Source organism: Staurois parvus, unplaced genomic scaffold (assembly GCF_062004578.1).
Source record: "Staurois parvus isolate SC_StPar_1 unplaced genomic scaffold, SC_StPar_1.0 ptg000137l, whole genome shotgun sequence".
Classification (NCBI taxonomy): domain Eukaryota; kingdom Metazoa; phylum Chordata; class Amphibia; order Anura; family Ranidae; genus Staurois; species Staurois parvus.
This window is the reverse complement of record NW_028317933.1, coordinates 12,440,839-12,457,722: the sequence shown is the minus strand read 5'-3', so window position 1 is coordinate 12,457,722 and position 16,884 is coordinate 12,440,839. Positions and strand designations below refer to the sequence as shown.

The 16,884-nt window shown below is 43.6% G+C and overlaps 1 protein-coding gene across 1 annotated transcript in view; it reads right to left on the bottom strand.

Moving 5' to 3' along the window:
• Positions 1-16,884, bottom strand: part of KIAA1755 (KIAA1755 ortholog) — a 141,816-nt gene that overhangs the window by 73,366 nt on the left and 51,566 nt on the right. Inside the window, exons 6-9 of the mRNA XM_089673365.1 lie at positions 9,710-9,796; positions 6,686-6,802; positions 2,564-2,662; positions 2,327-2,475 (exon numbers count right to left, since the gene is read on the bottom strand). Coding sequence (XP_089529491.1) covers positions 2,327-2,475; positions 2,564-2,662; positions 6,686-6,802; positions 9,710-9,796 — 452 coding nt within the window. The remainder of the gene's footprint in view (positions 1-2,326; positions 2,476-2,563; positions 2,663-6,685; positions 6,803-9,709; positions 9,797-16,884) is intronic.

The window sequence follows — 16,884 nt, the reverse complement described above, 5'->3', positions numbered from 1 at the left end:
AGTTCAGCTTTAATTGAAAAATCTTCTCAATAGGGACACAGACAGCAATGGGAGCATAGCAGCTTTTAGTAGAGTGAGGAGGATTAGAATCTCTGTCAGGATTTTATTATCTGTGAACCCCATGAAGGAGATTTCTCCTATTTCCTTGCTAAGCTGACGGGAGGGAATCTGTTCATTGGGGACATTGGCTAACTCTTCCCCTTCATATCCACAAAAAAAGTTATGATTGGAGTTGTGCTATAAAGGAAACATGTAATAAGAGAAATGTGTAGGCTGTCATTGATGACCTCCTTATGAAAATGCTATTTTTTTGGCTGTCTCCAACTTCAAAGTGGAATTATAAGTATGGCATAATTTATATATCTTGGACCGATGTAACTATGTACAGCATAATACTATACTATACCTGGCCTGCACATGGAAGATGGAAATGACTGAAGTAGACCCCACTACTCCAGTGATCTCCACTTGCTTCCAGGTCTCATGCAGAGTGGCAGGTCTAATGCATTGTGAACATACAGTAAGAGGTTGGCTGCTCAGCAATGATGCCATTCAGAGAATGCTTTGTATTTTCTGAATAAATGCAATGTCTTCTTTGATGGGACGAGGTGGATGATTGGATGACGGTGGAGAATGTGACCACCCTGGCTCTCTGCCTCATCCATCCAATCAGAAAACTATTTGCATTCATTCAGAAAACGCTTTGCATTCTCTGAACGGTGTCGGACCGAGGGGCTAATCTCCTGTATTTAGTACGCAGGAGTGCAACTGCTCAGCATGGGACCCGGAAGTAAGTGTAGATCACTGGAGTAGCTGTGTTTAATTCAGTGATTTCCAGCTTCTAGGGACATTAGGGACATCAGCCAGATACGGTGTATATATATATATATATATATATATGGACCAATGTAACTTTGCCTAATATAGCCATGCCTGGAATTATTCTTTAATACATATGGTGTCACTGACCAAGAACAAGGATGCAAGCAAGTTGGGCAGAATATCACTGCATGCAATGTTAGAGTCATTCTAATTCATGGAGGGATGACCAGACAGATGACGGAACATCATGCTGGATAATCTCCTGCATCGACAACCCCATTACCTTTACTTTGGTGAGATACTAGAGAAGAACGTGTCAATTTAAATGATTTCCATGGTGGTAAAGTGTTTCTTACTACAACACAGGGACTGGCCATGTGATAATAATACACTGACTGTTCCACTTAACATTCACTTAGAGCATGTTTATACTACAACGTGCCGAGAAACTCATGTAAAAAATGTGTGTCTTGAGATGCGTTTACATGTGCTTTTATGCACATTTCAGTGTAATTTTATGTGGGTTATAGCTTGCTGATCTGCATTTTTATCATGTGTTTATTGGCATCGCAGCATGGCAAAAATGATACCTGTTGTCACACATGGAGTGCAATATTGCCCGCCAAATGCAACTGAATGGGGCTGCACTATAACCACCCCGCAATCATGTGCAATGTGCGCAGTTGTGGTAATGGGATTTTAGGGGTTAAAATAGGCAGGGAGGAGCAGGGGCGGACTGAAAACTCATGGGGCCCCCAGGCAATAGGGGATCATGGGGCCCCTGTATCCTTGCCCAAACTCAAAAAAACATATGAAAAAGGTACCAGGGGCATCTCATGGGGCCCCCTACTGACCCCGGGCCCTCGGGCAGTGCCTGAGTTTCCAAATGGTCAGTCCACCCCTGGGGAGGAGGCATTTCCTCACTGCCTATCAAACACCCACTGAGGAGAGATCCACTGTGGATCTTGCAGGTATAAATGAGCCCATCATGTGAACAAGCCCTTAAGTAGTTGCACTGTAAAAACTGATATAGACAGTCCGAAAATTTTCTGCTTCAGCAGGAACTGGACGAATTTCGCTCTGTGTGTACTGCTGTCTGTTCAACCTGAAGCTGGTCGTTAGACAGGCTTCTGATGAACGGTCCTGCAGGAAAACCAGCATTTGATCAGTGCATCCATTGGTTGTAAGTGATCTGTGTATTGTGATGTGGGGGGGAGGGGGCATCACCACTGTCAAAATACAATAGCACAGTGGGGGAGATCCTTGCATCCACATCGCTTGTTTGGATTCAGGGAACTGAGTTTTTTTTTTCATTCAACCCCTTTGTTGAAAGAAATTACAACTCCCCATATCAGCCCAGCTTTACACCCTATCACATTATTTAAAAAACAAAAGCAGAACAGGATCTGTGAAAAATCCTATAAGAACCCTGAAAGGTTTATAGTTGATCCAAACAAAATGATCCAAACAAAATGAAAGAGAATCACAAATATTAAAAGCACACCTGACATCCTTGGAGCAGCAGAAGCGAGTAGCCTCTTTGCGCAGTCTGGCCAGGGTGGTCCCTCCTTCTCGCTGTAACGTCACTAGGCGTGAATCACTCAGGACCACCTTCATCAGCTCCCGGTATTGGTTCATCTTTTCCTCTGCTTCCTTAGCAAAAAACAGGAGTTCATATTTTTAGATCAGGTTAGGTTCCACTTTTCTGCTGCTTATTTCTCAGGAGGTTCAGAAGGCCTACCTTTGAGTCCTGAGGTGTGCTACCTTCACCCAGCTCCTGGATGGCATGCTGTAGTAAATCAGAGGCCTTCCTCAGGTCTGCCAGGAAAGCATCCAGTTTCTGAACCAAAGAAAAGGAAATGAGCTATGAGACCACATGTGCAGAGGAGCAATGGTAATACATGGGAAGAGTAAGAAGCTTCAAGTTGAGTGGTGCACACACTGCATTGGAACTGTCCCTCCTGAGCTGGACAAATTTCGATCAGCTTGTGCAAAAAACAATTGATGCAGTAGGATTTCAAACTGGACAACATCCCCATACACAGTACATAACAGTAGAAGAAAGGTAAGCCTGGAGTTAGGCTTTAAACACACAGTTTAATTCTTTCTTGAAGGACCTCTACATACATAATGAAAGCTGAGCAAACACTTCCCAGTAGGTATTGATTCTATCTGAAGGACTGTAAATGACTTCCCTGCAGAGATTACTAAAAGGAACTGTTAAGCGCCAAAGACAAATAAAAACTCATTTGAAACAAGCTGTCACTTTACTGCATTAAAATCAAAAGCTTATCATGGCATATCTACAAGCTAACTCCTTGTTGGTGTTTAATGGTTTACTAGGTGCTGCCAGCACACAGCAACCCTTGAAAATGTCAGGTTCCTCTTGTGGTCCTAATTATCAGCAATATGCTTGTACTTGAAATCACTCAGGCAATTGGCAGAACTGAGATAATATATAATATACAGCTGGTCCAATAATTACATTGTTCTCAGTTTGGAGCATAGCTTTCGAATATTGGTTCACTACTAACACCATAGGGAAGGTATTGAGCGATGATGCTTCCCTCCGCTACAGAGAAGAGAGAAAGATTCAAATGGTATGCAAACCAATGTAGGGAGCATCATGGTAGGTTCAAGGATAGACAATTATCCTTCTGTTTGTTGTTTTTGGAAGGCGCTAATATATATTCCTGTCCTTCTAGGCTAGAGGTTCCCAAGGGTTTCCAAACAGCGGCCCGTGGGCTGGATGTGACCCTTTGCTTGCCTTTATCAGGCCCTTGGGGCACTGTTTCTTCCACTAACACCAAAGAGGGAGCACTATTCCTCCCACTGACACCAACAATGGGGTACTATTCCTCCTACTGACACCAAAGATGGAGAACTAATTCTCCCACCGCTGACAATGATGGGGCATTATTCCTCCCACTGACACCAACAATGGGGTACTATTTCTCTCACTGACACCAACAATGGGGTACTATTTCTCTCACTGACACCAACAATGGGGTACTATTCCTCCCATTGACACCAAAGATGGAGAACTAATTCTCCCACTGCTGACAATGATGGGGCACTATTCCTCCCACTGACACCAACAATGGGTACTATTTCTCTCACTGACACCAACAATGGGGTACTATTCCTCCCGTTGACACCAAAGATGGAGAACTAATTCTCCCACTGCTGCCAATGATGGGGTATTATTCTTCCCATTGACACCATTATTCCTCCCGCTGACCACCAAGCCTATGGCATTGTTTACTCCTACCGATGCCAGGGCATTTTCTACTCCCACTGGCCATAGTCCAGCTCCCCTAAAGTTTGAAGGGCAATAAACTGTCTCATTGTTTCAAACGTTTGCTTTGTGTCAAATGTCCTGTGCTGCTTCCCTACTACCTCAGCCATCTGGGATAACACCTACTTTATATTTGTTATGTGCGCACATTACCATAGCAAAACATTAAAAAATCTTAAAAATTGGTGGTTACCTTGTTAAGTGCTTTTTAATTGCTTAAAAATCTGTACATGATCTCCCTGCTATGTAATGTTTGTGGGGGGGTTGTAGAGTAATGTTTAACATATTTAACCCTGTCTGTACTGTGTTTGCATTTCTTCATTATTAGCTGTAATTTAGATTTGAACACCGTCTGTCCTAACAAAGGGTTAAAATGTAGAAACTGTAGAAAAAAAGAATAAAATGTTATTTTCATTTAGAATACACTAAAATCATTATAGCAGGGGGAATCCAGTCTTGGACAGGGAATGTGATCTGTCCGCCTCTCTCTGCAGCAGCTGAAAACTGATGGGAGGGAGAGAAGGAGAAACCAGCTTTTAGCTGCAGCAGGGAGAGACACCCAGAGGAGCAGTTCTTCTAATTGCTCCCGCTTCACTGATCACCACCTCTCCTTCCCATATCTGATTCCCCTTCTGCCCGGGCCCCCCCTACTGGCCTCGGCCCTGTACAGGAGGACTGATGCTGCCTCCTAATCAGCGGCCTGAGTGCAGGGGTGATGAAATATTCATTAAAAACAAATTATTTTAAAGGATACATATGTTGAAAGAAAGATGGCGACCAATATTGTTGTCCTCCTGGAAATGTTAGAAGCCTGGCTGGTTTTGGTTTCAATAGCCAATGAAGTCAAAATGCCTGATCTGCATACTTGTTCTGGGTCAATAACTTAGTAAGTGTAGAACCCACAGGATAAGCATTATCAAAGGAGGATTACATATGGAATCCTACTCATTTCTCTCAGTACAGACTTCCATTAAGAGTTTTTGCTCTCTGGCCAGTACCATTATAGGGGAGTTGTGGAGGATGATGGGTCCCATTTGCTTTGCTTGACATTTTATTCATTTTATACTATGCAGAATGCAATTGGAGAAGTGAAACATGGGACAAAAATGTAAAATTACTCAATACTCAACCATAAGAAGGCCCACTGCTTTGGTCTACTCATGGACTCATTTTATATATGGAGATTACAGAGGGAATAATGAAACTTCGTAACAGGGGGCATGAATGTAGCCCTACTAAATACTATATTATAAGAAAGCCTATTAAGTGCTTTGGTCTGCCCATGCACCCTCATAACCTGAATTTTAACTTCTGACTCAGCCTTAAAGTAAAGAGAGAAACCTTCAATGAGCGTGAGCTGGATGACATCTAAAAAAGCCTGTCAGTGGTCCGATCGGCAAACTCATCCATTGTCATGTGCTTAAAAAAGAAACTGGGGTCTTCCGGTTTACCTTACAATGAAGAGCTTTATTTCACCATGAAAATGCATTTCATGGCTTTAAATTGTCACTTCCTCAGTTCTAGGTGATACACTCATGTTTGATTATTCCTGATATGCTGTACCATGGACACCTCTGCCGATTAGGACACCAACAGGCTTTTTTTCGACATCATCCAACTCACCTGACCTACAGAAACACATTCCTAAGAACCCCACAGAGGATCCAGGACTGGGAACCCCATGGCATTGAGAACAACCTCATCCTGTGTTGAGGCACAGTATTCTCCACCTGTGTTCACAGAAGGTTGCATATATTTACCCTATGGGGTCACTGCAACCTCAGCAGATGTAAGTTACTTCTTTTTTTTTTTTATTTCACTTTTTTTAAAGGTAATCAATATATTTGAGTCATTTACAAAACTATAAGGGCTCTCCCACCTAATGTTTCAGTGAACATTTCGAACTCCTCAGATCCCCATGCACCACCATACCCTGAATTCCATGAAAGTGGGCTGCTATTGTATGGCATTGCTTGTTCTCTGGCCGTCAGACAACCCAAGGTTTTAATGCTTTCTGAGTCGCTGATCTGGAAAATGTATGGAGTCAGTGATCTTCTCATCTTGTTCCATCAAGTGACTTGGAAATATAGGATCAGCATGACAGCCAGGCAACTATAATTTTCAGAAGAACACCAACAGTGGCTGCCTCTGTATCTCTCTTATGACAGGTTTCCTTTAACAAAGGCTTTTGAATAATACCTGAAATAGTGGCAGACGAACAGCCTGCGGCACAGAAGACATATGTTTATGTCTTTCCCAACTTTTACCAGAGAGACTAATGAAGACCAGCAACACATGTTGCTGGCCATGTAAATCCAGTGCGATGTACACTTAGTGCTCACATCTGTCTTACTAATGGAACAAGATGGTTCCTAAACTGCTCACAGTAGATGCAGCCGAACATTGATGGCTCTCCAGTGTTGCTCATTGGTGTGTTTCCATCATAAATCAGAGGCAGACAAGCATTTAACATGCAGACCAGGTGTGAAATGAGATGCGGTGACAGACACACCAAGACATGGATCGTTTAGTTATACTTTACAGCTTGTTAGCAGGCAGTGGCACCTGATAAAATTGGACCCACTCGCTGTGACAGTACGGGTAGGTGCCTCCGAGGTCCCAGGTGAGCTGTCCAATGTCCACCGAACGGCCCAATGATTTCAGGGATGTCAGGACTTCTACCTGTACACAGAAGAATCAGGAATATTAATCATCTACCAGAATAAAGTCCCTTTTTTCTAATAAAAAAAGAAATTCATTTAAAATGAAAGGCTGAAATAACCATTACCAGTTGTAAATGATTCCCTTACAATAGGGCCCCATTCACAGTATTGTGATAGAACACATTGGAGCACATGGTCTCAGGAGCTCAGATTTCACATTGTGCTAGTTTACATCTGTGCGCTGTGTTAATGCATGTTGGGCAAAAAAAGTGCAGCTCCATTTTTTAGTGCTTTGAAGGCAACAATGAATATGCATGTAAGCTGCACTTTAGCATGTTTCAAGTGCATGGTCTCCAGTCTCACCCACAACAACCTCAACTTTACTCAACATTTCATTGGCTGGTAGAACCCAGCAAAGCAGCACCGAATGCATAAAATGCATATAAAGGCACAAGAAAACGTGCATTAATATGTATGAAAATGTGCATTTAAAATGCACATAACATTGCATAACAACGCACATGGAAACGTATGCGCCCAGCCTGATGATGGCCATACAAGCTTCAATAAATGATCAATTTCTTTTATGACCAATCTCTTCCAATATGAATAATTGATCTATAGTCAACAACACTTTGGGTCGATATGCCACACATCGGTAAATAGATTTTGATCCATAATTACGGAGTTAGTATACCTTTTTAAAAAAAAAATGAAAAGGTGAACTAAAACCTTATACCCTCCCCTGCTCCTGCTCCACTTACCTCCATGGGTGATGAGCTGTCAGTGCCAAGGCAGCTGGTGTCGTGGTCTTGGGATTTGAAATACCCACTCATTGTCCCCTTCTTTTTGCAGGGCTTCTGGGACAGATCACAGCAATTGTCTGCAGCAGGACCTGGACAGGAGGGGCAGCGAGGGCAGCATATAGAGGAACTGATGCCTTCCATTTTCCTCCTGCAGCTGCTGAATTCCTGCAGGAGGGAGAGGAGGAGAAGCAAGCTTTCAGCAGCTGCAGGAAGAAAATGGAGGGGATTGGCTCCTCCACATGCTGCCCCTTCTATCCAGGTGTATAGAGGCACTGCATGGGCCCCCTGGAGCCTGGGGCTGAGTTGCAATTGCGACCCCTGTAGTTATGCCCCTGGTAACAAATAATACTCTATTGTTATATGGGGGGTTATACAGAGTATTATGGGGTATTAATACCCCCACAGTCAGTCATAGATTGGAGGGGTCTTGGGACTTGCAGCTCAGCCTTCCAGTGTATGGTTCAGGGACAGGTGGGGGGGACAGGCTCAGGAACAAGAGGGGGGACTAAGTGGAGTAGGACGGGGTTACTATTAACATAACCTCGCCATGTTTTCGCTCTCCCTGGCAACCCCATGGCTGCTGTCAGCTACTCTCCCACCATACTGGACCGTAGTGTCTCGCTCTACAACCTCAGCTTTGCCCCCTCCAAGGATCCCTAGCACTGTGCTGGGCACTATGGAGTTCAGTCAGCAGATGAATGCAGAGCTGAGTGGGGAGGTGATGCTGGAGTTCCTGAGGCGCAGGCATGACAAGCTGGACATTGCACACAGACCTGGAGTAGGACCTAGATAGAAGGGGCGGCAGCATGTAGAGGACCTGATGCCCACCATTGTCCTTCTGCAGCCGCTGAAACTTGCGTTTCCCGCCGGCATTTAGCGGCTGCAAAATTAAGGACATTGGTTCGTCTATGTGCGGCCGCCCTCCCATCCAGATGTACAGGGGGGTGCACAGGACCCCTGGAGCATGGGGCTGGGTTGCAATTGCTACCCCTGCAACCCCTGTAGTTATGCTCCTGCTCTGATTCATCCCAGAAGCCCTGCAGAAAGAAGGGAGAGATGAGCAGGGATTTCAAATCCCCAAACCACTACACCGGCTCAATGAGCTTGACAGCTGTGAGAAGATAGCTGTGGACACTGAGCCCGCACACTGCAATGACAGGCTGTCAACTGCCACAGCTATTCCTGGCTGTCCACACAGCCAGCGATTACCAGAGCAATATCCACATGCTGCTGTCAATCCTGGCATCAGGAATCAGTAGATTCTTGTCGCTGGGATTTGTATTGTGGCTAAACATCCGTGCAAATACAGCCTAATGGTGTTAGGAAAGGGAACAAAAGAGGGCTCTTCTAAGTGCAGCAATAAATGGATTAGTTAAAAAAGAATTACTTAACCACTCACATATAGTAGAAGAATTGTGTGCATATGATATAACTCAAAGCCGTCATCTCTGGTTCCAAGCAGTACAGAAAAAAATCCAACTGAGCAGAGGGCACTTGGTTATTAGAAGAAATAAGGGGCTTATTGAGGCCAAACACCCCTTGCTCAAGCCTCAAAATGCGTAGCCATGCCCCCTACATGCCCCAGGCATTATATGTCAGCCTAGCGGTTCCCACACTGTAATAACGCTGGCAGTTCGGCTCCTGTGCCTGTGTTTACATTACTTCTAGCGGCTCAGTGTCCTCTGCTAAGCTGGATGTTCTTTTGTACAGCCTGCTACCAGAGATGACAGCTTTGAGTTATATGATAAGCACACATTTTTTTTACTATATGTGAGTAAATTGTTATTTCTTTTTTAATAAGTCAGTTTGCTCCCGCACTTAGAAGCGCCCTCCTTTGTTCCCTTTTCTATATTACAGATATTTCTTCTATCTGTGGGGTAGCTGCTCTAAAAGACTTTGTGACCAGCCTAGGATCACGTATTATGTTTTATAGACACATTCTCCATATATTGTGGCTGCTGTTATCCTTGGGGCTACCAGTGGTTCTAATGCTATAACAAAAATTATAATGGTGTTAGAAAATTGTTTCTTAAGCCACACAAGTAAACCAAGTTCTGCCTCATCACAAGCTACCAGTGTCTTCTCTAACACATAACCAACAAAAATATCCTGGTGCTCACCTGCAGCCCGGGGATTCTCTCCAGCTGAGGAGATGTCTCCTTTTCTACAAGCATCACAATGCTTTGGATAGAGCCGGGAGATGAAGCCTGGAGGACAGAAAACACAAATGCACATTTTCTTATTAATGCACACTATCATTCACATTCTTAAAAATACCCTATAGCCAGACTCAACAAATATCTTTCTATTGGATTGTATGTTCTACTTTACGCATGTTATTTATCTGTAAAAGCCTCACTCTGACATCCAAAAAAGCCCTGAAACTGCTGCCTCCATCTTGGATGTGATGTCAGCAGCCCCAGCAGACTCAGAGCTGCCACTAAAGTGACCCTCTATTGTATTTTCCCCTCTTGGGGGGCTGTGCGGCAACCGGACGTGACGTGAACGGAATCGGAAGTGACGTGGACAGTGCCATTTTGTGGAACTTGACGGTGGTGAGAGCACTGCAGAGATTTCCATAGCTTGTTTGTCCGTATTTTTTAATCTGCAACATCTTTGGGCTTGAATATTATCTATAGCTTGTAAGTGGCTGTCAATGTAAGTGAATAAATGAGCTCTTTTGTACTGCACCATTGGGGTTCTTATGTGCTTTGTCTTTTTGCATGACCATCTGAGAGATGATCACAAAGGAAGAAGGAGGTTGGCTGTACATCATTCTCAGCACCTTTATACCAATTATCAATCCATCTATGCAATGTCACCTGTGTATCTTGAAAAGAGGGACATCTTGGTGAATCAGAAGAGGTGATTGACATCGAGTGGGAGTTGATCTTCTCTTTGTCTGTAGCCAGATCCAGAAACGAAGGAACGTTGGAATGGTAGAAGAGGAGACCAGAAGTGATATTGTGAACACGCCTGCACCCCCCTGTCGGTCCAAGGAGAGAAGGGAGAACAGCGCACTAGGAAGGAGGTTGGCTGTACATCATTCTCAGCACCTTTATACCAATTGTCAATCCATCTATGCAATGTCATCTGTGTATCTTGAAAAGAGGGACATCTTGGTGAATCAGAAGAGGTGATTGACATCGAATGGGAGTTGATCTTCTTCTCTTTGTCTGTAGCCAGATCCAGAAACGAAGGAACGTTGGATTGGTAGAAGAGGAGACCAGAAGTGATATTGTGAACATGCCTGCACCCCCCTGTCGGTCCAAGGAGAGAAGGGAGAACAGCGCACTAGGAAGGAGGTTGGCTGTACATCATTCTCAAGACCTTTATACCAATTATCAATCCATCTATGCAATGTCACCTGTGTATCTTGAAAAGAGGGATATCTTGGTGAATCAGAAGAGATGATTGACATTGAGTGGGAGTTGATCTTCTTCTCTTTGGATAAACATCTTTAAGCAATTTAACCAACCATGAGAATGGGAGGCATAGCTATGTGGTGAGTGCACACCCGAAAGGGGACACTATTACATTTTGCACAATTGGTGATTTTTCTTGGAGAATTTTAAGATTTTTGGGCTCATTAACGACTTTCTTGGACTTTTTCACTTTATAAGTTTCACTTTGATATGTATGTTTATGCAATCTTGCGCTACTGAATTACTTTGAGGATTTTTTTGCTAATAATTAGACACTGCCAGAAGAGGAGAGGCCTATGATGTGCAATGAGGAAATGGGCTGTGCTAGGGATTTGATCTTTCTTGGATTTAATGCATTCAAAACATTTGATTTTTCTTTTACCTGCAATTTTTCAAAGTTGGTGACAGAGTCCCTTTAAAATGAGATGCCATATCAATTATGGCCAAATCAATTTCTTTCACATTTTGGGGAGAATAAGTTAGGGTTATAACCAATGTTAGGTTTTCCTGCTGTTAGTGTCCCTGTTTGTCGGACTCTTGCTTCCCGGTCTGGTGACTTTCGTCGAAATGAAGTTAAATATTTTTTAGTTGTCACCAAAGCAAAAGTATTGAGGAAATCTGCCAATGAGGAAACTGATTCCTGAGTTAGCTGTCAAGTTTGAAAAAAAATTCCTTTCAAGAACCTAAATATAAATATAAATACATCAGTGGTTCATATAGTGAACTCGGTGTAGAGCTATTCACCCTGAGGTCATCACAGAGGACAAGGGGGCACTCTTTACACCTGGAGGAAAAGAGATTTAATCTCCAAACACGGAAAGGTTTTTTTCACAGTGAGAGCTGTGAAAATGTGGAATTGATTCCCTCAAGAGTTGGTTCTGGCCAGCTCAGTGGATTGCTTCAAAAAAGTCCTGGATTCTTTCTTGGATACACAGAATATAACTGGTTACTAACATTTATAGGTAAAGTTGATCCAGGGAATATCTGATTGCCTCTCTGATTTTTTTCCCTACAGGAGAAAATTGGATCATGCTTTGCTGGTTTTTTTTGCCTTCCTCTGGTCAACTGTGGGTATAGGATTATAACTTTTGGTTTTTTTTTAATGGTTAAACTGGATGGACTTTTGTCTTTTTTCAGCCAGACTAACTATGTAACTATGTAACCTGTTGTGTTTTCAGGACAGGAAGTGAAGGCAAATCTCCCCTATAGGGACATGGATACTAATAAAAATCTGATAAAAGGTTCTTACCCTTCCACACTCTATCCAAAACTGGAAGGAGTTTAACTTTAAAATGGCCATAACTGCTACGATGTAATTGTACTCTGTACAATCTGCTTTAGAGGAACTAAATCTATGTATTCTAAGGGCCTACCTAAACATTTCACAAAGTTTTTGTCCAGCTGGTAACGCACTCAAACTGTGCAGCTGTTAGTAGATTTAAGGCAAAGGATACGGTAGACTTGTGTCTGAACTGTGGCACTCCTGAAAAGCAATCAGATGCTTTTCAGAGGTGTTTTACTCCTGTACCTGCTGCACCACAGTGGTGTTGCTGGCCATTTGCGGTGCTTCGCCAAGCAGTAGTTTTTGTGCCGTGCAAAGAACAAAGCATCGTGACCATGGCATCTGAACACCCCTGTCCGGTGCTTTTTCAGCTTAGGGGTGATAAAAAAAAAAGCAGCCCAGCTGTGTGTTTTAATGACCCCACACAACCACAAGTTTAAAAGACCCCTTAAGAAGGTTGTTTAAACAAATTGTAATGTAAATGGAAAGCTTTAGAAGCACATTCTAGACTATTTTTTAATTAAATTTTTTTTTTTTTTGGATTTTTTTCCCTTTTATTTCCTTTATTTTATTGTATGTATCCCATTGGGGGGATTCTCCCTTACCTCCTGCCTTGTAAAAGCTATGTCCTTTAAAAGGCCCAAACTATACTTCAAAGTGCACCTGAACCCTCCAAAAAATTTAATATATTGCAGCTTACCAATTCTTAGATTTGGTGGCTATATTTGTTTTCCTTTTTCAAGTTTTAATTTCCTTTCCTTTTACCTGGTGATCTTGTCAGTAAAACCTTTCCTTTCAACACTCACCCAACAATCTGTATCTATGCCACGTTGTCATTCAAAGACAGCAAGCTTGTTAGGATTACAGATAACTTCTCCTACCCCTTCTACATATCATACAGTTGTGCTAAAAAGTTTGCATACCCTGGCAGAAATCGTAACATTTGGCATTGATATTGAAAATATGACTGATCATGTCATGAAACTGTCTTTTATTTAAGGATATTGATCATACTGTATGAAGCCATTTATTATTACATACTTTTTTGGCTCCTTTTTTTTGGCTGGTTTTTAAATCATAATGATAACATAAGTCACCCAAATGGCCATGATCAAAAGATTACATTATTATACAGGATTTATTACATACCTTGGAATGTTTGGCCTTGGTACAGACACATAAGGTGACATACATGGGTTAAAGTGGCAATTAACAGTTAATTTCCCACATCTTTGGCTTTTTAAATTGCAATTAGTGTTAGTGTATAGATATTCAATAAGTTTGTTAGCTCTCACGCAGATGCACTGAGCAGACTAGATACTGAGCCATGGGGAGCAGAAAAGAACTGTTAAAAGACCTGCACAACAAGCTAATGGAACTTTATAAAGATGGCAAAGCATATAAAAAGATATCCAAAGCCTTGAATATGCCTGTCAGTACTGTTCAATCACCTATTAAGAAGTGGAAAATCCGAGGATCTCCTGCTACCAAGCCAAGGTCAGGTAGACCACAGAAGTTTTCAACCACAACTGCCAGAAGAATTGTTCTGGATACAAAGAAAAACCAACACATAATCTCAGGAGAAATACAGGCTGCTCTGGAAAAAGACGGTGTGGTTGTTTCAAAGAGAACAATACGACGATACTTGAACAAAAATGAGCTGCATGGTCGAGTTGCCAGAAAGAAGTCTTTACTACATCAATGCCACAAAAAAGCCCGGTTACAATATGACTGACAACACCTTGACATGCCTCCCTGTGCTTTTTGCAACTATTGAACGATGTAAAAAAAACTTTTGCAATGGTATTTTTGGTCAAAAAAACAGCAATTAGGAGCAAAAAAGAGAAAATCGTTTACATTTTAAGTTCTTTTCCAAACACGATCTTTCTCATGTACACATGACTCTATGCTGCTAAGAATGAATAATTACTGCTTATTTATCCCTTTCCTAGAAATAAATTAGTGTAACTTTAATATAAATATTTTCATTTTCTATATTTAGATTTATTCTCCATCCCATTATAACGAGCAGTCTAAACTCATTATGAAAGTCTCGCTCCGGTTCCGCGTCTGACTTTTTATTATCACCTAATAAACTTTAAGGAACTCTGCTTCCTAATAACCTAATAAACTTTAAGGAACTCTACTAATGATAGAATTAATCCTCAAATGTCATATTTGGGCAGGGCACCCTGAATTGCAAGCATCTCTAGATTAACCGATTGTAGGCGAATTCAATGTTATGCAAGAGGCTAGAAATGTGGGGATTTCCGGGGTTTTGTTGCCGGTCAGCCAGCAGAGAATTTATGCAATATTATCGGTAATGACAGCATTGAGCAAGTCTTGGCCTAAACATCTCTGTTATTTGTGTGAATCATTCAGGAGCAAATTGCTGTTTAGATGAATACATGTCTAGGATGCTGAGATAACAGCTTTTAAGGGAAAATAAAGTGCATCTTCTGTGGGTGACAATTTAGAATTAATATTGCAGGGTTTACCTTCATTTTATATGTCTTTCTCATGTTTACATACTTACTCTTACATTTCTTTATTATACAGTATTATGTATATAGATTTGTAACGTAGCCACTAGAGGGCTCAGTGCAGTTACTGTCTCTCTCTTAAATAGGGGGAATTTATTAAAAAAATTCATCCAGTGAAAGTGCAAATTCAAACATTAGCCTAGCACAGTGGCTAAATGTTTAGCACTTCCACCTGGCAATACTAGGGTTGCTGGTTTGAATCCCAACCACAGCACCACCTGCCTGGAGTTTGCATGTTCTCCTTGTGACTGTGTGGGTTTGCTCCCACACTCCAAAGACATGCTGGTAGGTGAGTTGGCTCCTGTCTAAATTGTCCCTAACATCGCAGTCGTGCGCTGGAGAGACTATGGCGCAAAACCAGGTCCCCTCATGCATTCTCCCTCTACAAATCTGCCTTCCTCACCTACACCTCCTCCCTCCACACCGCCAAGCAGGCCTACTTCGTTGACCTGATCAACACCCTCTCCACCTGCCCTCGCCGACTCTTCTCCACCTTCAACTCCCTGCTCTCTCCCCCCCCCTCCTCCACTCAGTACCTCACTTACCGCCCACGAGATTGCCACTCATCTCCATAACAAGATTGACGCAATCCGCAAGGACATAGTCAACTTGCAATCTACCTCCCCATCTAGCCTCCCCCCTTCCATCACCCCCTCATCTCTCCCCTCCTGTGACCCCGCAACGGCACTGCCCCCCACCACACCATAGGCCCTGCCTACCGTAACCCCCTCATCACTGCACTCCTTCAGCCCTACTACCACTGAGGAAGTCACCAGAAGCCTTCTCAGAAGCCTGCCTCACTACCTGCCCCCTGGACCCTATCCCCTCTCAACTCCTCCGGTCACCCCCCCCTTCCCTCATCCGCTCCCTTACCCACATCTTCAATCTCTCCCTCTCTACTGGCGTCTTCCCCTCCCCCCTAAAACATGCGCACATCACCCCCATACTCAAAAAGCCCTCCCTTGACCCCACCGACCCCAACAACCTCAGACCAATTTCCCTGCTGCCACTCACTTCCAAGCTCCTTGAGCGCTTGATCTACGATCGCTTAAGCACCCACCTAACTGACAGCAACCTCCTTGACCCACTACAGTCCGGCTTCCGTCCCCTACACTCCACCGAAACTGCCCTCCTCAAAATCACCAACGATCTATTAACCGCCAAAGCCAAAGGCGACTACTCTGTCCTCCTTCTCCTAGACCTCTCAGCAGCCTTTGACACAGTTGACCACCCCCTCCTCCTTAACAAACTACTCTCCCTTGGCATCAAAGACACCGCTCTCTCCTGGTTCTCGTCCTATCTATCCCAACGCTCCTTCAGCGTTTCCTACAACGGTGCCACCTCCTCTTCCCTCCCCCTCTCTGTTGGGGTCCCCCAGGGCTCTGTCCTTGGACCCCTTCTCTTCTCCATCTACACCTCCTCCCTTGGCAAACTCATACACTCCCACGGCTTCAATTACCACCTCTACGCTGATGATACTCAAATCTACCTATCCACCCCTCACCTCACCCCCACATTCTCCGCCCGCATCACTCACCTCCTACACGACATCTCTGACTGGATGTCGCTCCATTTCCTCAAACTCAACCTCGCAAACACCGAGCTTCTCGTCTTTCCCCCTTCCCGCGCCCCCCCCCCCATCCTCTCCATCACTACCAACAACACCACCATCAATCCCGCCCAGCAAGCCAAGGTCCTTGGAGTCATTCTGGACTCAAACCTTTCCTTTCAACCTCATGTCAAATCACTGACAAACACATGCAGGCTCCACCTCCGGAACATCGCCAAGATATGCTCCTACCTTACCCCAGACACCACTAAACTACTCATACACTCCCTGATTATCTCACGCCTTGACTACTGTAACTCCCTCCTCACCGGCCTACCCCAGTGCAAACTCTCCCCGCTTCAGACCATCCTGAACTCAGCTGCCAGACTCATCCACCTAACCAGCCGCTCCACCTCTGCCACCCCCCTCTGCCTCTCCCTCCACTGGCTCCCCATTGCCCAACGCATTAAATTCAAACTACTCACTCTGACCTATA